At 37.7% G+C, this 21,069-nt stretch overlaps 2 protein-coding genes across 2 annotated transcripts; both read left to right on the forward strand.

Annotated features, from left to right (window-relative positions):
* Positions 1-3,691: 3,691 nt before the first annotated feature.
* On the forward strand, positions 3,692-6,633 carry LOC131927046 (procathepsin L; the record flags this gene model as incomplete). Its single annotated transcript, XM_059282703.1, has 6 exons — positions 3,692-3,811; positions 4,019-4,292; positions 4,983-5,083; positions 5,841-5,945; positions 6,301-6,471; positions 6,610-6,633. Coding segments are annotated over 6 exons (795 nt in total), but the record flags the coding sequence as incomplete, so codon positions are not given.
* A 6,061-nt stretch (positions 6,634-12,694) lies between these two features.
* LOC131927049 (procathepsin L-like) lies at positions 12,695-20,920 on the forward strand. The gene is made up of 8 exons (XM_059282705.1): positions 12,695-12,792; positions 13,572-13,704; positions 15,799-16,050; positions 16,258-16,531; positions 17,204-17,304; positions 18,062-18,166; positions 18,524-18,690; positions 19,712-20,920. The coding sequence occupies exons 3-8, from the start codon at positions 15,799-15,801 to the stop codon at positions 19,896-19,898; spliced, it is 1,086 nt and encodes a 361-aa protein (XP_059138688.1). The 5' UTR covers positions 12,695-12,792; positions 13,572-13,704; the 3' UTR covers positions 19,899-20,920.
* The last annotated feature ends 149 nt before the right edge of the window (positions 20,921-21,069 follow it).

Genomic DNA, 21,069 nt, shown 5'->3' on the forward strand with positions numbered 1-21,069 from the left:
AATATAGTATATTTTTTGTTGCGAATACACGGGCACACCTTTACGGATGATCCAGTGCGTATCGCAACATATAAGATGAACAAACACAAACGGGTTACAAAACAAGACTGACTGAAACAAAGAATCGTTAAAAATAATAGAGTTTAATAATAATACCCTCTATCCTATTTACAGTTATAGGCTATTTTAAATATTTTGTCAGGGGACAATAACCTCTACATTTCATTTTATTTGATAGACCCAGTAAAGCCGAGGATGAACAAAATAAAGGATCTATGGATGAAACAAAAAGCATATTCACTACGACTTAGTTTAAATGCACGTGCTTCCCAAACAATTAAAACCCATCCGTTTGTACTTACGACCGAGAACACGCCTCTAAGATGCAGCCTGACACCACTAGTGTATTGTAGTGTTGTGCGCGCTTGGAAGACATGGCGACTATATTGTATGGCTGTATCTTTTTATCTCTCTACGTCTGTTTTCTGTCTGTTTTTTTTTTTGTATGACATTTGTATAATTCGCCTAACAATTTGAGAGTCTGACTGCTAATATGTCGGTCTGTCGGTCTGTCGGTCTGTCGGTCTGTCGGTCTGTCGGTCTGTCGGTCGGTTGGTCAGTCTGTCGGTCGGTTGGTCAGTCTGTCGGTCGGTTGGTCAGTCTGTCGGTCGGTCGAATGGTCGGTCTGTCGAATGGTCGGTCAGTCAGTCAGGTCGGTCGGTCGGTCGGTCGGTCGGTCGGTCGGTCGGTCGGTCGGTCGGTCGGTCGGTCGGTCGGTCGGTCGGTCGGTCGGTCGGTCGGTCGGTCGGTCGGTCGGTCGGTCGGTCGGTCGGTCGGTCGGTCGGTCGGTCGGTCGGTCGGTCGGTCGGTCGGTCGGTCGGTCGGTCGGTCGGTCGGTCGGTCGGTCGGTCGGTCGGTCGGTCGGTCGGTCGGTCGGTCGGTCGGTCGGTCGGTCGGTCGGTCGGTCGGTCGGTCGGTCGGTCGGTCGGTCGGTCGGTCGGTCGGTCGGTCGGTCGGTCGGTCGGTCGGTCGGTCGGTCGGTCGGTCGGTCGGTCGGTCGGTCGGTCGGTCGGTCGGTCGGTCGGTCGGTCGGTCGGTCGGTCGGTCGGTCGGTCGGTCGGTCGGTCGGTCGGTCGGTCGGTCGGTCGGTCGGTCGGTCGGTCGGTCGGTCGGTCGGTCGGTCGGTCGGTCGGTCGGTCGGTCGGTCGGTCGGTCGGTCGGTCGGTCGGTCGGTCGGTCGGTCGGTCGGTCGGTCGGTCGGTCGGTCGGTCGGTCGGTCGGTCGGTCGGTCGGTCGGTCGGTCGGTCGGTCGGTCGGTCGGTCGGTCGGTCGGTCGGTCGGTCGGTCGGTCGGTCGGTCGGTCGGTCGTTTGGATGTTAAGAGTGAAAGATAGTGAGGATCTCCCTGCCTTAATGTAATGATACTAGACAGAAATTGGACCCACCTTGAAACGGATGTATTTAACAAGTGATTTCCATGAAACAAGCGATCCAAGATATAAAGCGACCGGGATGATATTCAACACTTATCTTACTAATGCGAGCATTGTCCATACACAAGGGAGGTAAGACCTTTATTAGTGAACTATTGGTTACATTTTTAAATTATACGTTACATTTTCAAACTATATTTTAAATTGTACGTTATATTTTTAAATATAGTTAAGTTTTTTTTTTAAATTGTACGCTCTATTTTTAACTGAAGGTTAAAATGTGTAATTGTATGTTACATTTTTAACTGTAGGATATTAATTTTAACTGTGGGCTATTTATTTATATAAATATATATTTATTTATATATATATTTATATTGTACCTTATACTTGTATTTTGTGCGTCATATTTGTATGCTATGGGCAATATCTTTATACTGTGGGCTTTGTTAGTATATTATATAATTGCAAGTGTCACCCCCTCCCTCCACTCAATGGTGTCTTCCAGTGCGTTTCCCAGCCTTCTGACGCTATTGCCTACATCCCAACTCCTAAAAAAAGCCACTACAATAAACTAGCACAGCTTATTGGATGTTGATATATTGTCACTATCTGTAGGCTGGGAGGAACCAAACAAAGGTAGATCTACTCCTTATGTGACCTGAACGCGCGTCATTGTTATATTAGTGCAGGAAAAGTGCCCTGTATCTAACTAGGGAAGAGAAGGAAAAGAACGCGCTCTCGTTTGGATGGGTTAGGTCAATAATTAGTTCTTGTCCATTAAGCAAGCTTCTACATAACTGAAGTTGTGATAATGAACAAAGGTAAAAAAAATGGGGGCTAAACAGAAGGCATGGCTTGGCTGCAGTCAGGGCTAGGCAGAAGGCATGGCTTGGCTGCAGTCAGGGCTAGGCAGAAGGCGTGGCTTGGCTGCAGTCAGGGCTAGGCAGAAGACATGGCTTGGCTGCAGTCAGGGCTAGGCAGAAGGCGTGGCTTGGCTGCAGTCAGGGCTAGGCAGAAGGCGTGGCTTGGCTGCAGTCAGGGCTAGGCAAAAGACATGGCTTGGCTGCAGTCAGGGCTAGGCAAAAGACATGGCTTGGCTGCAGTCAGGGCTAGGCAGAAGGCTTGGCTTGGCTGCAGTCATGGCTAGGCAGAAAGCATGGCTTGGCTGCAGTCAGTGCTAGGCAGAAGGCATGGCTTGGCTGCAGTCAGGGCTAGGCAGAAGGCATGGCTTGGCTGCAGTCAGGGCTAGACAGAAGGCATGGCTTGGCTGCAGTCAGGGCTAGGCAGAAGGCATGGCTTGGCTGCAGTCAGGGCTAGGCAGAAGGCATGGCTTGGCTGCAGTCAGGGCTAAGCAGAAGGCATGGCTTGGCTGCAGTCAGGGCTAGGCAGAAGGCATGGCTTGGCTGCAATCAGGGCTAGGCAGAAGGCATGGCTTGGCTGCAGTCAGGGCTAGACAGAAGGCATGGCTTGGTTGCAGTCAGGGCTAGGCAGAAGGCATGGCTTGGTTGCAGTCAGGGCTAGGCAGAAGGCATGGCTTGGCTGCAGTCAGGGCTAGGCAGAAGGCATGGCTTGGCTGCAGTCAGGGCTAGGCAGAAGGCATGGCTTGGCTGCAGTCAGGGCTAGGCAGAAGGCATGGCTTGGCTGCAGTCAGGGCTAGGCAGAAGGCATGGCTTGGCTGCAGTCAGGGCTAGACAGAAAGCCATGCAGCCAGGACAATTTGGGTCCAGCTAGGTACAGACCTTGCTTGCTGTTTTTTTTTGTGATGTGTATACAGTTTGGTGGTTTATGTTACATGTAGCTTTGTTGTGGAATTAAAATTCAAAATAGTAGTACAAGTATGTGTTCATTCCGATTCTTTACTTTTTTTTTATAAACCTACTAAATCGATAGCAATATTCATATATATACATATATATATATATATATATATATATATATATATATATATATATATATATATATATATATATATATATATATATATGCAGGACAGGGTAATTAAGCATCGAATCGATAGGAAGTATTCTCTTTTTATGGCGCCTCTAATGGTGTCAAATATGCAAAATCAGTGAAATATATTTTTAAATTTCTATGATGAAAAAAAAACGTTATAATATTTCAGATGGCCAACTTTTACATCACATATCTCATGCTAGCTGCATGTCTAGCTGCATGTCTAGCTATGGCTGCAGCTACGACACAAGAAAGATGGGAGCTGTACAAAGAAAAAACACAACAAAAACTACCCGGAACATTTGGGAGCGTATCAAGAGAGAGATCTGGAGATCAAACGTGGAGCTTATAGAAAAACATAACGCGAGGTACGCTCGAGGGGTGTTGACTTACAAGGTAAACGAGAACAAGTTTGCTGATGAGGTAAGAAACATTTTACTGATGACTATTGATTATAATTAAGCATTTAATGGTGTTTGTATAAACAATATTCTACAATGAAAATAAATTATGTATGTATTTAAAGGTCTTGTTGTGGATAAGTATAAAATTAATTAAATACTTTTCTCCTCATATTCAAATCATGTTTCAAAACTGTCACCCTAATATATTACCCCTCACTAACTTTAGCTTGCAGCAAACCTCTATGTGAACAGAGACTTCTACGAAGAAGATGTGGATTATCCCTGTACTTACATGTTCAATAAATCTTCCAATAAGAAGCTTCCAAAAGTGGTAGACTGGCGCTCGAAAGGTTACGTCACACCCGTCAAAGATCAAGGCGAGTGCGGATCCTGCTGGGCTTTCTCGGCCGTGGGGTCATTGGAAGGTCAAAATTTCAAGGCCACTGGTAAACTAACGAGCTTGTCTGAATCACAGCTGGTTGATTGTTCAACAACATCGGGTAAGTTTGCAATTATATATATATATATATATATATATATATATATATATATATATATATATATATATATATATATATATATATATATATATATATATATATATATATATATATATATATATATATATATATATATATATTTTTTTATTTATTTATTTATTTATATTTTTTTATTTATATATATATATGTATATATATATATATATATATATATATATATATATATATATATATATATATATATATATATATATATATATATATATATAAATATATATATTATATATATATATATATATATATAATATATATATATATATATATATATATATATATATATATATATATATATATATATGTGTGAGTGTGTGTGTGTGTGTGTGTGTGTATATATTATATATATAATATATATATATATATAGATATATATATATATATATATATATATATATGTGAGTGTGTGTGTGTGTGTATATATATATATATATATATATATATATATATATATATATATATATATATATATATATATATATATATATATATATATATATATATATATATATATATATATATATGTCTTAAGAAATTTTGTATTCGCTAGTTTATGCTGAGATATTTCTTTATGCAAGTTACATGATCTGCTATAAACATTGCTAATCAATTGATTTATTAATTATACTGTTAAAGGCAATGATGGTTGTGATGGCGGTAACGTGATCCAAGCATTTCATTTTATTAAAGAAGATGGAGGAATCGACTCGGCCGAAAACTACCCGTATACACCTGAAGTAAGAGTTTTACAATTTAAACAAATGTTTTCTATTATTTTGTTTTGTTTTGATTTCTTCTCTAATTATGTTAAAAGGTCTTTAAAATTTCACATTCTAAATGTATATAATCAATCTGTTATCCAACGTGTATTATAAAAGGCATTTGCATCCAATAATTTTTTTCTGAGACCTATTGTTGAGACATGACCTGAGACTTGTTTAAGACACATTGTTGCGACATATTATTCGAAGACCTATTGTTGAGACCTACCCTGAGATTTGTTCTAACACTTATTGCTATGACGTGCTATTGGACTTACTCTGACCTATACAGGGACTTGCATTAAGCTTATAACTTTAACAGTAACATTAACACAGGCCACATGTCCTTAAAGTAAAATACCTTTCAAGTGAATTAAAATTAACGGTCAGGCTACAAGTCTTTAGAATAATTTTGCAACGAATCAAAATTAACGGTTAGGTTACGGTCTTTAAAGTAAAATACTTTTGAAGCAAATCAAAATTTGACCAACGCCAAACTTATAAAAAAAACAAGACGTCATTGCATTTCACTAGAGCAACAACTCTAAGTGACCTGATAGTGACTTGACATATATTAGCACATCTACTCAATAAACAGAAGGTGCAGGAAAATGCATCATCCGGTGAGTAGTAATAAAAGATGGCATTGCGACCACGAATTCGTCTTAGAACTTGTTTTAATTCTGGTTAATTTGACGTCAAATAATAATGTATGAGTTTTCTATCCATTCAGGAAAACTTTTGCAAGTATATCAGGAAACCAGTTGCAGCCACAGTCAGGGGATCCGTCTGTATACCGCCCGGGGATGAAGATGCTCTGAAGGAAGCGGTTGCTACTGTAATTTTTGTCGCATTTTATGTACTTGCTACTTAATGGTTTAATTAAGTTAAATCTTGAGTTATATTAAAGAAGAAGAGTCGTTTAAATGCTGTAAAGATGGTGAGGGGGGGGGGGGATTTCAAAAAATTACTTGGGTGATGCTCTGTATTTGGGTGATCGAATAGGTATTGTTAAAATCAAGTTTTTCTTTCGCCAGTACTAACAAGGTTGCTAGAATCAATTCTTAGCTTGGCGTTGACAGGGAATAGGAAGCTCAGCTCTGTTTCAATTATATATTTCTTTAAGAGTTGTGTCTAATTAGTTAATTGCGATTAAGTACAAACTTATATCATCATCTTTAAATGTCCGTTAGATTGGTCCAGTCAGTGTTACCATAGACGCCGATGATTCAACCTTTGCCCTATACGACGACGGTGTGTACTACACACCAAACTGCAGCTCAAACACATTGACCCACGCCGTGCTAGTGGTTGGGTATGGGTCATTGAAAGGCCAGGATTACTGGCTTGTGAAAAACAGGTTGGTTCCTGGAAATTCAAACCCTTTTTTTTAAAATAATTTTACACAAAATAATTTTTATTTAACTTTATGACAATTTCGGTTATGGTTAATTTAAGTGGCCATTATTAATTATAGCTATATTATCGGGTTTTTGTTTCAGGTTAAACTGTGTAGTAAATCTTGAATCTATCGTTAAAGTATATTTTCCCCATGTTTAATTTATTTTTTATTATTTCTCGAGTTAATAGTTTCATTCTCCTCTCTGTGCGTTAATTAAATGATCAGTTTCATAATCAGCATTAGAAATAATGTGAATGTGTATATATTTACAAGCTTTTATTTAACTTGCTTCCTTTGTCTTTCTGTCTTTATATCTATCTGACTGTCGGTCTAGATCAGGGGTCTCCAAACTACGGCCCGCGGGCCGGATGCGGCCCGCGAGGTCCTCTCATCCGGCCCGCGGAGATCCTTTTGTCCACGGAAAAAACGTTTGTGGGTGATAGCAGAGGTACTTTGCCTGGAAGAAACTGGCCCCCGAACTAAACTTTGATAGTCAATGCGGCCCTCGGGCTGAAAAGTTTGGAGACCCCTGGTCTAGATCTAAACTGGTGAGAGAAATCAATCAATTTTCTCTGTAATTCGGCACGTGGGTCAAGACCCGATTACAAAGCAATTAAATTAGACTTAATTGGATGGCTAATTTTTTTAATGAATTAATTAAAATTTTCAGAAATTAATAGTGATAGATATGGGTTAGATCACTGTATTGATCACAAACCTTTTAATGGTAATTGCAAAAACAATATTCACAGAGTTTTACGTTTAAAAAGCTAATTTTCTGGCGGCATGGTGCTTTGGTACATCATTACGCGTTTTTCTACAAGTACTTAACAGATCAGTTCGGGGTGTGTGTGTGTGGGGGGGGGGGGGATGGGGGGGGTTCAACTTCACTTTAGGTCAATTATCCAACCCAGTGTATACCTAGGTGTGACATTAATGCCGCTCTACACAATTGTGGTGGTGAGGTGTGTGTGTGGGGGGGGGGGGGGGGGAGATAACCAACTCAGAGTGAACATAGCGTCAGTTTTTAGATGACTGTTCTAAACATACATATATATTACACAAATATATATATTACACAAATATATATTACAGAAATAGATTTAAATAAGTAGCAGTGGTATTATGGCAATATTTTTTTTACAGAGGGGTCCAAGGGGCAGGGGGGGGGGTTGTAACTGTTTCATATAATTTGTAATCGTAATCACTATCGCCCAAACTGTAAGAATACTACTACTTACTCGTAATGATGTTGTTGACCTAGTCAAAATTTCCCCACCACTACGCAGTTTGCTCATAAGTAAATTTAAATAGAGGTACCACATCAGTTGTATTTGTTTCTGTATTGTAATTTTTTAAAATTAATCACACGATTCAAACTGTATATATAAAGTAATTATGTGTGAAGTTTTATGTATAACATTTTCTAATTCAATTATTCGTAAGCAAATACATTATACAGTTGCCTTAAACTTAACACCCCTCTTGCCAAGTGGTACTACCGTAGAGGTTTTTTAAACATTGCAATGCATCGTAATGGTTATTTTTAGAATGGCAAACTGATGCAGCTGTTAATACGTGTTGTGAACGTAGACAATACTAGACCAGTACAATAATGCTTGATTGCTGCATGAAAAGAAATCTTGTGATTTACATAGATGTGCCGACCAAAAATATATCTTTTTAACAAATATCACTGTTTAAAACTTTGAGTTTAAAAAGTTTCAAAAAAGGCGCCACTTTGCTGAAAATGGCCAGAGGGGGAGCGGCTGCTCCCCCTGCTCTCCCCCCCCCCCCCCCCCCCTGCGTACGCTACTGAATACAACGTATGCATCTCTTGTTTTGGCAAGCCTTATCATTAAATTATTTTATATAACTTTTTACAAGCAAGTACAATGTAGTTTCAGTAACATTGATGTAGAAGCTAGGCCTACAATGACTGGATACGTCTGTACATCAGAAGACGATGACTAAGGCGAGTTGATGGTCTAAGAAATAAACGACAATAACATTGTATTCTCATGGTGACATTACAATTAGAGATTTTAAATACATTTTTGTTCACAAAAATATTTTAAGCCATGTGTACTTACTCCGGGTCTGTTAGTACGGGAACATATTTAGAAGTGACAGTTTTTTCTCTTTATAAGTACGGTGTAGTTTACTCGAATCTTGCAACCCCACGCAATTCTATCATGCTGTTTTTTTTTTATTGAGGGCTGCAGGCGCTTTAATTGCATTGACTACTGGTTAAGTAAAACAAGTTGCCCATTCTAACCAAACTCCGATCTGGTGATTAAATAATTTTTTTTTACTATCCTTCATTTTTTACTCACTATAGAACTAATTGGGGTGAAGATGGCTACCTGTGTTCAGAAACACGAATAACGCTTTTGGGATGGGCTATAGATCTCACGATCATGCAGGAAAACCTCACAGCTATAATATGAGACACCACATTATTTTTCGTATTGTTTTAGTGTTTTCTCATAGATGATTAGTAAATTTTCTGTTGCCAAGCGTAGTTTAAATTTAGAAATAACGTTCTAAAAATCCCGAATAAAATAAGAATATATCATATCAGTTAATGTTGTGCAAATTATTGAAGAGTCTAATTCTGTTTTTACATGAACGAGGTTGTTTGTTTTTTTCTAAGTAATGGTTTAACTATTAAAGGGTCGCAACTCTAACGATTTGCATACAATTATTTTTACAGAGTTATCTGCCATATATTTCAGTAATTATCAGAGATTCTTGCAGCGTGTTATGCTAAGTCTTATTTATTTAATTAAACCAAACAATATATATTATTTATTAAAAGTATATAAAAGATGAATTCTATATTATTCAGAAAAATGTAATTTATTTTTATACTAGCCGTCCCGGCCAGGCCCTGCACTGGCATCTCTGAAAAACGTATCTGTAAAGGACCATAACTTGTGTGTTTAGTAATCAGCATTTATCCGGCATTGCCCACCCTAACCACAACCAACCAAAACACACACAAAAAACGCAAATATAACACTAACACAAAACAAACACAAACGAAAACACAAAAACAAACGCAAAGACAAACCAAACCACAAACACAAAGAAAACACAAACACTAACGCAAACAAAAAAGCAAAAGAAAACAAATCCAAACGCAAACACAAACACAAACCCAACCACAACCAAACAAAACCAAAACACACCAAAACAAACAACGCAAACATAACACAAACGCAAACACAAACACAATCACAAACACAAAGAAAACACAAACGCAAAGAAAATAAGCAAACGAAAACAAACCCAAACCCAAATCCAAACGCAAACACAACCACAAACGCAAACCCAAACTCAAACACAAAGAAAACACAAACGCAAAGATAAACTCAGTGTCCACAGTCTAGCCCTGGGCGCCAAATCGCACCATGACGACGTGCGGCGTAACCGCCTGATTCAACTTAGTAAACGACTATAGCACCCAACTTATTCATAGTCTTTTGAACTCACTTACGCGAACGTAGATACCATAGCGTACACGGGAAGGCTCAAGCGCCAAATAGCACCCTGTCGGGTGCCGGGGGACGCCCGGATTTAATTCACTTAAAGACTATAGTAACCTTTCTTATCCATAGTCTATTGCATTGTTAAAACAAAATTATGCAGCATAGCGCTCACATGATAGCCCAGGGTGCCAAATCGAACCGTGCAGGAGCGCCGGCGGACGCGCCTGTTTCAATGTAGTGAACAAAATTATAATACTCCAAGCTTATCCGTAAATGGAAAGAAATAAAAATATAGGATTTGTAGGACCTGGCTTATTAAATGTTATTGATTTAAGAAAATAATTAGTGAACAGTATGTTCAGTGTATAGAATAAATAAAAGGCAGTATTAAAAATACCAACGACATTGCACTTAATCAATCCCCGCTAATTATGTATGTAATTTATTTTTTCATAACACCAAAACAAAGTAATAAAAAGTAAATTCTTTCTTCCCCCGATTTAATGATTTTTTTAAAGGAAGTAACTGTGCAGTCAATACATTTCAGACACAATTTAAAATTTTTTATAAACGTTGATAGACTTTTTAAAAATTTTATGTAATGTTCATAATTGAAAATTATTATTCTAAGTATATAGAAAGAAAATTGTTTTTAAAGACTTTCAATAGTAATTTTTTAACTCATAAATGTATACTATGAGCACGATAATAATCTAACACTTAAATCCATGGAAGTATCCACGACAAACAAATTTAATTTTACAATCAAATATTTTACATACAGAATTGAGCTTTATATATTAGACCAGCCGTCCCGGCCAGACCCTGCTCTGGCTTCTGTGAAAAACCTTTCTTTTAAAGACCATTACCTGTGTGTTTAGTAATCATCATAAACCCGGCATTGCCAACCAACCAAAACCAAAACAACAAAACGCAAACATAACGCTAACACAATTACAAATATAAACGAAAACAAAAACCTAACAACAAACCCAACCACAACCACAAACACCAATACAAACACAAAGAAAAAACAAACAAAAAAGCAAACGAAAACAAAAACCTAACAACAAACCCAACCACAACCACAAACACCAATACGAACATAAAGAAAAAAAAAACGAAAAAGCAAACGAAAACAAACCAAATCCAAACGCAAAACCAACCACAAACACAAACCCAAAGAAAAAAACACAAACGAAAAAGCAAACGAAAACAAACCAAGTCCAAACGCAAAACCAACCACAAACACAAATACAAACACAAACACAAACCCAAAAAAACACAAACGAAAACGAAAAAAGAAAGAACAAAAACGAACCAAATCTTAACGCAACCACTAACACAAACCCAACCTAAATACAAAGAAAACACTAACGCGAACATAAACGCAAAGTGCTCACAGTCTAGCCCGGGGCAGAATCGCCTGTTTCAGCTTAATAAACGACTATAGTACCTCAACTTATTCATAGTCTTTTGCACTCACTTTAACGAACGTAGGCGCCAAACCGAACACGGGAGGCCCGGGGCCCCAAATAGCACCCTGTCTGGATTCTATTCACTTAAACACTATAGTAACATTTGTTATCCATACTCTTATCCATACTCTATCGCACTGTCTAAAGCAAAATTATGCACCATAGCGCTCAAAGGATAACCCAGGGCGCCAAATTGAACCTTGGTGGGGCGCCGGCGGGGGCGCCTGTTTCAATTTAATGAACAATTATAATACTCCAAGCTTATCCGTAAAATACCTACAACATTTGCACTTGATCAATCCCCGCTAATAATGTAATTTTTTTGGTTCCCAACACCAAAACCAAGTAATAAAAAGTAAATTCTTTTCCACTAATGCAATGTTTTATAAAGGGAAGTAATTGTGTTTTCCTAATTTATCAAAGGGAAGTAAGTGCTAAAGGGCTAAATATAAATAATTTTCAGACACAATTAGAATTTTTGTAAAAGATGATATTTTTTAAAAATTGTGTTTAATGAACATGCCGACAATTATTACTATCAGTTTGAAAAATGAAAATTATTTCCCAACACTTTCAATAGTAATTTTTTAACTCAGATTAAATTTAGACCGTGAGCACGATAATAATTTAACACTTAAATCCATTGAAGTATCCACGACAAACAAATTATTCAAACAAATATTTTACATACAGAATTGAGCTTTATATATTAGATTTTAAAAATGTAGTCAAGAATGGCATTATAATTGTTTCATTTATAAACACACATATATTTATACGAATTAGCGAGAAATTAGGGATTTTATAAATTTGAATATGAAGCAAGGATATTAGATCCAAATTACAATAAAGTTTTTTTTTTTAATATAGTATATTTTTTGTTGCGAATACACGGGCACACCTTTACGGATGATCCAGTGCGTATCGCAACATATAAGATGAACAAACACAAACGGGTTACAAAACAAGACTGACTGAAACAAAGAATCGTTAAAAATAATAGAGTTTAATAATAATACCCTCTATCCTATTTACAGTTATAGGCTATTTTAAATATTTTGTCAGGGGACAATAACCTCTACATTTCATTTTATTTGATAGACCCAGTAAAGCCGAGGATGAACAAAATAAAGGATCTATGGATGAAACAAAAAGCATATTCACTACGACTTAGTTTAAATGCACGTGCTTCCCAAACAATTAAAACCCATCCGTTTGTACTTACGACCGAGAACACGCCTCTAAGATGCAGCCTGACACCACTAGTGTATTGTAGTGTTGTGCGCGCTTGGAAGACATGGCGACTATATTGTATGGCTGTATCTTTTTATCTCTCTACGTCTGTTTTCTGTCTGTTTTTTTTTTTGTATGACATTTGTATAATTCGCCTAACAATTTGAGAGTCTGACTGCTAATATGTCGGTCTGTCGGTCTGTCGGTCTGTCGGTCTGTCGGTCTGTCGGTCTGTCGGTCGGTTGGTCAGTCTGTCGGTCGGTTGGTCAGTCTGTCGGTCGGTTGGTCAGTCTGTCGGTCGGTCGAATGGTCGGTCTGTCGAATGGTCGGTCAGTCAGTCAGGTCGGTCGGTCGGTCGGTCGGTCGGTCGGTCGGTCGGTCGGTCGGTCGGTCGGTCGGTCGGTCGGTCGGTCGGTCGGTCGGTCGGTCGGTCGGTCGGTCGGTCGGTCGGTCGGTCGGTCGGTCGGTCGGTCGGTCGGTCGGTCGGTCGGTCGGTCGGTCGGTCGGTCGGTCGGTCGGTCGGTCGGTCGGTCGGTCGGTCGGTCGGTCGGTCGGTCGGTCGGTCGGTCGGTCGGTCGGTCGGTCGGTCGGTCGGTCGGTCGGTCGGTCGGTCGGTCGGTCGGTCGGTCGGTCGGTCGGTCGGTCGGTCGGTCGGTCGGTCGGTCGGTCGGTCGGTCGGTCGGTCGGTCGGTCGGTCGGTCGGTCGGTCGGTCGGTCGGTCGGTCGGTCGGTCGGTCGGTCGGTCGGTCGGTCGGTCGGTCGGTCGGTCGGTCGGTCGGTCGGTCGGTCGGTCGTTTGGATGTTAAGAGTGAAAGATAGTGAGGATCTCCCTGCCTTAATGTAATGATACTAGACAGAAATTGGACCCACCTTGAAACGGATGTATTTAACAAGTGATTTCCATGAAACAAGCGATCCAAGATATAAAGCGACCGGGATGATATTCAACACTTATCTTACTAATGCGAGCATTGTCCATACACAAGGGAGGTAAGACCTTTATTAGTGAACTATTGGTTACATTTTTAAATTATACGTTACATTTTCAAACTATATTTTAAATTGTACGTTATATTTTTAAATATAGTTAAGTTTTTTTTTTAAATTGTACGCTCTATTTTTAACTGAAGGTTAAAATGTGTAATTGTATGTTACATTTTTAACTGTAGGATATTAATTTTAACTGTGGGCTATTTATTTATATAAATATATATTTATTTATATATATATTTATATTGTACCTTATACTTGTATTTTGTGCGTCATATTTGTATGCTATGGGCAATATCTTTATACTGTGGGCTTTGTTAGTATATTATATAATTGCAAGTGTCACCCATCCCTCCACTCAATGGTGTCTTCCAGTGCGTTTCCCAGCCTTCTGACGCTATTGCCTACATCCCAACTCCTAAAAAAAGCCACTACAATAAACTAGCACAGCTTATTGGATGTTGATATATTGTCACTATCTGTAGGCTGGGAGGAACCAAACAAAGGTAGATCTACTCCTTATGTGACCTGAACGCGCGTCATTGTTATATTAGTGCAGGAAAAGTGCCCTGTATCTAACTAGGGAAGAGAAGGAAAAGAACGCGCTCTCGTTTGGATGGGTTAGGTCAATAATTAGTTCTTGTCCATTAAGCAAGCTTCTACATAACTGAAGTTGTGATAATGAACAAAGGTAAAAAAAATGGGGGCTAAACAGAAGGCATGGCTTGGCTGCAGTCAGGGCTAGGCAGAAGGCATGGCTTGGCTGCAGTCAGGGCTAGGCAGAAGGCGTGGCTTGGCTGCAGTCAGGGCTAGGCAGAAGACATGGCTTGGCTGCAGTCAGGGCTAGGCAGAAGGCGTGGCTTGGCTGCAGTCAGGGCTAGGCAGAAGGCGTGGCTTGGCTGCAGTCAGGGCTAGGCAAAAGACATGGCTTGGCTGCAGTCAGGGCTAGGCAAAAGACATGGCTTGGCTGCAGTCAGGGCTAGGCAGAAGGCTTGGCTTGGCTGCAGTCATGGCTAGGCAGAAAGCATGGCTTGGCTGCAGTCAGTGCTAGGCAGAAGGCATGGCTTGGCTGCAGTCAGGGCTAGGCAGAAGGCATGGCTTGGCTGCAGTCAGGGCTAGGCAGAAGGCATGGCTTGGCTGCAGTCAGGGCTAGGCAGAAGGCATGGCTTGGCTGCAGTCAGGGCTAGGCAGAAGGCATGGCTTGGCTGCAGTCAGGGCTAGACAGAAGGCATGGCTTGGCTGCAGTCAGGGCTAGGCAGAAGGCATGGCTTGGCTGCAGTCAGGGCTAGGCAGAAGGCATGGCTTGGCTGCAGTCAGGGCTAAGCAGAAGGCATGGCTTGGCTGCAGTCAGGGCTAGGCAGAAGGCATGGCTTGGCTGCAATCAGGGCTAGGCAGAAGGCATGGCTTGGCTGCAGTCAGGGCTAGACAGAAGGCATGGCTTGGTTGCAGTCAGGGCTAGGCAGAAGGCATGGCTTGGTTGCAGTCAGGGCTAGGCAGAAGGCATGGCTTGGCTGCAGTCAGGGCTAGGCAGAAGGCATGGCTTGGCTGCAGTCAGGGCTAGGCAGAAGGCATGGCTTGGCTGCAGTCAGGGCTAGGCAGAAGGCATGGCTTGGCTGCAGTCAGGGCTAGGCAGAAGGCATGGCTTGGCTGCAGTCAGGGCTAGACAGAAAGCCATGCAGCCAGGACAATTTGGGTCCAGCTAGGTACAGACCTTGCTTGCTGTTTTTTTTTGTGATGTGTATACAGTTTGGTGGTTTATGTTACATGTAGCTTTGTTGTGGAATTAAAATTCAAAATAGTAGTACAAGTATGTGTTCATTCCGATTCTTTACTTTTTTTTTATAAACCTACTAAATCGATAGCAATATTCATATATATACATATATATATATATATATATATATATATATATATATATATATATATATATATATATATATATATATATATATATATGCAGGACAGGGTAATTAAGCATCGAATCGATAGGAAGTATTCTCTTTTTATGGCGCCTCTAATGGTGTCAAATATGCAAAATCAGTGAAATATATTTTTAAATTTCTATGATGAAAAAAAAACGTTATAATATTTCAGATGGCCAACTTTTACATCACATATCTCATGCTAGCTGCATGTCTAGCTGCATGTCTAGCTATGGCTGCAGCTACGACACAAGAAAGATGGGAGCTGTACAAAGAAAAACACAACAAAAACTACCCGGAACATTTGGAGCGTATCAAGAGAGAGATCTGGAGATCAAACGTGGAGCTTATAGAAAAACATAACGCGAGGTACGCTCGAGGGGTGTTGACTTACAAGGTAAACGAGAACAAGTTTGCTGATGAGGTAAGAAACATTTTACTGATGACTATTGATTATAATTAAGCATTTAATGGTGTTTGTATAAACAATATTCTACAATGAAAATAAATTATGTATGTATTTAAAGTCTTGTTGTGGATAAGTATAAAAATTAATTAAATACTTTTCTCCTCATATTCAAATCATGTTTCAAAACTGTCACCCTAATATATTACCCCTCACTAACTTTAGCTTGCAGCAAACCTCTATGTGAACAGAGACTTCTACGAAGAAGATGTGGATTATCCCTGTACTTACATGTTCAATAAATCTTCCAATAAGAAGCTTCCAAAAGTGGTAGACTGGCGCTCGAAAGGTTACGTCACACCCGTCAAAGATCAAGGCGAGTGCGGATCCTGCTGGGCTTTCTCGGCCGTGGGGTCATTGGAAGGTCAAAATTTCAAGGCCACTGGTAAACTAACGAGCTTGTCTGAATCACAGCTGGTTGATTGTTCAACAACATCGGGTAAGTTTGCAATTATATATATATATATATATATATATATATATATATATATATATATATATATATATATATATATATATATATATATATATATATATATATATATATATATATATATATATATTTTTTTTTTTATTTATTTATTTATTTATATTTTTTTATTTATATATATATATGTATATATATATATATATATATATATATATATATATATATATATATATATATATATATATATATATATATATATATATATATATATATATATATATATATATATATATATATATATATATATATATATATATATATATATATATATATATATATATATATATATATATATATATATATATGTGTGAGTGTGTGTGTGTGTGTGTGTGTGTATATATATATATATATATATATATATATATATATATATATATATATATATATATATATATGTGAGTGTGTGTGTGTGTGTATATATATATATATATATATATATATATATATATATATATATATATATATATATATATATATATATATATATATATATATATATATATATATATGTCTTAAGAAATTTTGTATTCGCTAGTTTATGCTGAGATATTTCTTTATGCAAGTTACATGATCTGCTATAAACATTGCTAATCAATTGATTTATTAATTATACTGTTAAAGGCAATGATGGTTGTGATGGCGGTAACGTGATCCAAGCATTTCATTTTATTAAAGAAGATGGAGGAATCGACTCGGCCGAAAACTACCCGTATACACCTGAAGTAAGAGTTTTACAATTTAAACAAATGTTTTCTATTATTTTGTTTTGTTTTGATTTCTTCTCTAATTATGTTAAAAGGTCTTTAAAATTTCACATTCTAAATGTATATAATCAATCTGTTATCCAACGTGTATTATAAAAGGCATTTGCATCCAATAATTTTTTTCTGAGACCTATTGTTGAGACATGACCTGAGACTTGTTTAAGACACATTGTTGCGACATATTATTCGAAGACCTATTGTTGAGACCTACCCTGAGATTTGTTCTAACACTTATTGCTATGACGTGCTATTGGACTTACTCTGACCTATACAGGGACTTGCATTAAGCTTATAACTTTAACAGTAACATTAACACAGGCCACATGTCCTTAAAGTAAAATACCTTTCAAGTGAATTAAAATTAACGGTCAGGCTACAAGTCTTTAGAATAATTTTGCAACGAATCAAAATTAACGGTTAGGTTACGGTCTTTAAAGTAAAATACTTTTGAAGCAAATCAAAATTTGACCAACGCCAAACTTATAAAAAAAACAAGACGTCATTGCATTTCACTAGAGCAACAACTCTAAGTGACCTGATAGTGACTTGACATATATTAGCACATCTACTCAATAAACAGAAGGTGCAGGAAAATGCATCATCCGGTGAGTAGTAATAAAAGATGGCATTGCGACCACGAATTCGTCTTAGAACTTGTTTTAATTCTGGTTAATTTGACGTCAAATAATAATGTATGAGTTTTCTATCCATTCAGGAAAACTTTTGCAAGTATATCAGGAAACCAGTTGCAGCCACAGTCAGGGGATCCGTCTGTATACCGCCCGGGGATGAAGATGCTCTGAAGGAAGCGGTTGCTACTGTAATTTTTGTCGCATTTTATGTACTTGCTACTTAATGGTTTAATTAAGTTAAATCTTGAGTTATATTAAAGAAGAAGAGTCGTTTAAATGCTGTAAAGATGGTGAGGGGGGGGGGGGGGATTTCAAAAAATTACTTGGGTGATGCTCTGTATTTGGGTGATCGAATAGGTATTGTTAAAATCAAGTTTTTCTTTCGCCAGTACTAACAAGGTTGCTAGAATCAATTCTTAGCTTGGCGTTGACAGGGAATAGGAAGCTCAGCTCTGTTTCAATTATATATTTCTTTAAGAGTTGTGTCTAATTAGTTAATTGCGATTAAGTACAAACTTATATCATCATCTTTAAATGTCCGTTAGATTGGTCCAGTCAGTGTTACCATAGACGCCGATGATTCAACCTTTGCCCTATACGACGACGGTGTGTACTACACACCAAACTGCAGCTCAAACACATTGACCCACGCCGTGCTAGTGGTTGGGTATGGGTCATTGAAAGGCCAGGATTACTGGCTTGTGAAAAACAGGTTGGTTCCTGGAAATTCAAACCCTTTTTTTTTAAATAATTTTACACAAAATAATTTTTATTTAACTTTATGACAATTTCGGTTATGGTTAATTTAAGTGGCCATTATTAATTATAGCTATATTATCGGGTTTTTGTTTCAGGTTAAACTGTGTAGTAAATCTTGAATCTATCGTTAAAGTATATTTTCCCCATGTTTAATTTATTTTTTATTATTTCTCGAGTTAATAGTTTCATTCTCCTCTCTGTGCGTTAATTAAATGATCAGTTTCATAATCAGCATTAGAAATAATGTGAATGTGTATATATTTACAAGCTTTTATTTAACTTGCTTCCTTTGTCTTTCTGTCTTTATATCTATCTGACTGTCGGTCTAGATCAGGGGTCTCCAAACTACGGCCCGCGGGCCGGATGCGGCCCGCGAGGTCCTCTCATCCGGCCCGCGGAGATCCTTTTGTCCACGGAAAAAACGTTTGTGGGTGATAGCAGAGGTACTTTGCCTGGAAGAAACTGGCCCCCGAACTAAACTTTGATAGTCAATGCGGCCCTCGGGCTGAAAAGTTTGGAGACCCCTGGTCTAGATCTAAACTGGTGAGAGAAATCAATCAATTTTCTCTGTAATTCGGCACGTGGGTCAAGACCCGATTACAAAGCAATTAAATTAGACTTAATTGGATGGCTAATTTTTTTAATGAATTAATTAAAATTTTCAGAAATTAGTAGGCTGCCCTACTACTATTCCAATAAAACACGACTATTTAAATAACTATAAAGAAAAGTGTGAGTCTCTACCTAAATATTAGTAAAGGTATCCAATAGCTAATATATAGTAACTTTAGCTATATTAATTGTAAAACTGATCAACAGTAAGTAAATGAGATGTATTAGTAGAGATATCCAATGGCTAATATATAGTTATTTGTATATTGATTGTAAAACTGATCCACAGAAAATGAATGAGATGTAGAAATTAAAATTCAATTAACAACTCTACACACGATTAACATTTTTCTTCCCTGCAGTTACGGAACGACCTGGGGCAAGAGTGGATTTATGTTGATGGCCAGGAATAAGGGAAACCACTGCGGCATCGCATCAGCTGCCGTATACCCACTGGTCGGCAACAATGGCCATCAAAGAATGATTGGAGGCGATCTGTGTTTAAGTCTCTCTTTGTTGTTCCTTGTGGTCGTCAAACGTTTGTGTTAAATTCAAGGGAGGTGGGGGGAAATGTTGTCAAAAATTACAACAAGCCGAGGAAAATACTGAACATTATTGTTAAAGTAAGATATGAATCCTTATTACAAATACCTTAAGTGCTGAACTCACGCTGTAATAAGTGCTGTTATGCTTGGATCTACACAATGAACGGACTTTTTCTTTTATTAAAAAAATATCATGCTTGTTTTGTCATTATTTGTAATAATCTATTTCTTTTGAACATTTTTTTCTTTAAGTTTTTTTAAAGGTTAGCAACTCCACTCGATTTGCTTGGAACAATAATTGCATAGTTATCTGCCATTTTAATTTAAATTATGTGGAAAGTGGGGATGGGTGATATTTTTAGAGGCTCGCAAAAAATTGTTGCTTTAATTATTTTAATTAATTAATTATTTTTTTCTTCAAAAATATTTTTAAAAATTGTAAAAATACATTTAATCATACATCGTTTTTTTAGTGAGCTATTGCAGTTGATAATTTCATACACATCTATCTTTTGAAGAGAGTGGGGTTTTAAAATTAATTGTCCATTATAATTGTCCATCAACTACATAGAAAATGCTTCACTGTCCCATTGACCCTCTCTGAAAAATTTCCTCTCCCCTCCCCACCCAGACTTCTGACACTTTCATTTGACCTTCACCCCTTTTACTGTCATCCTTTGCAATTTTTTTTTTATAATCAAATATATGACATCATGTAAATATTCATTATGTACATTTGCAAAACCTTTCGTTTTCATTTGGTGTTCAAAATTATGTTAAAAAATTTGATGTTGATGTACTTGTTTTAATTGCAAATAAAAGTATTTAAAAAAAAAAAAAAAAAAAAAAATAATTGTCCATCAAATAAACAGTGGAATTCAAGAAAATATATTTAATTTTCCAATGTACTATTATACCGTGAAGTAGAGTTTAGCTGTTTATGTGGCCTGGGCAAATGAATGGATAGAATGGTCAGCAATATACCCACGCGAATTTATTTTTCCCAACTGTAATTCAAGTACCCATCAGACTGCTCAAAAAAAAAATTATTTTTATTATTTTATTTAAGTTTTTTTTTTTAGTTAAGATAAGAAAATTACTTACTAATTGATTTAAATGTAAATCCCCTCTCTTCAACGCTTAAGATATTGAAATTTTTTATTATATAATAGAAG

This window comes from Physella acuta, unplaced genomic scaffold (genome assembly GCF_028476545.2).
Source record: "Physella acuta isolate Inbredline_101_S28 unplaced genomic scaffold, ASM2847654v3 ptg001368l, whole genome shotgun sequence".
NCBI classification, from domain to species: Eukaryota; Metazoa; Mollusca; class Gastropoda; family Physidae; genus Physella; species Physella acuta.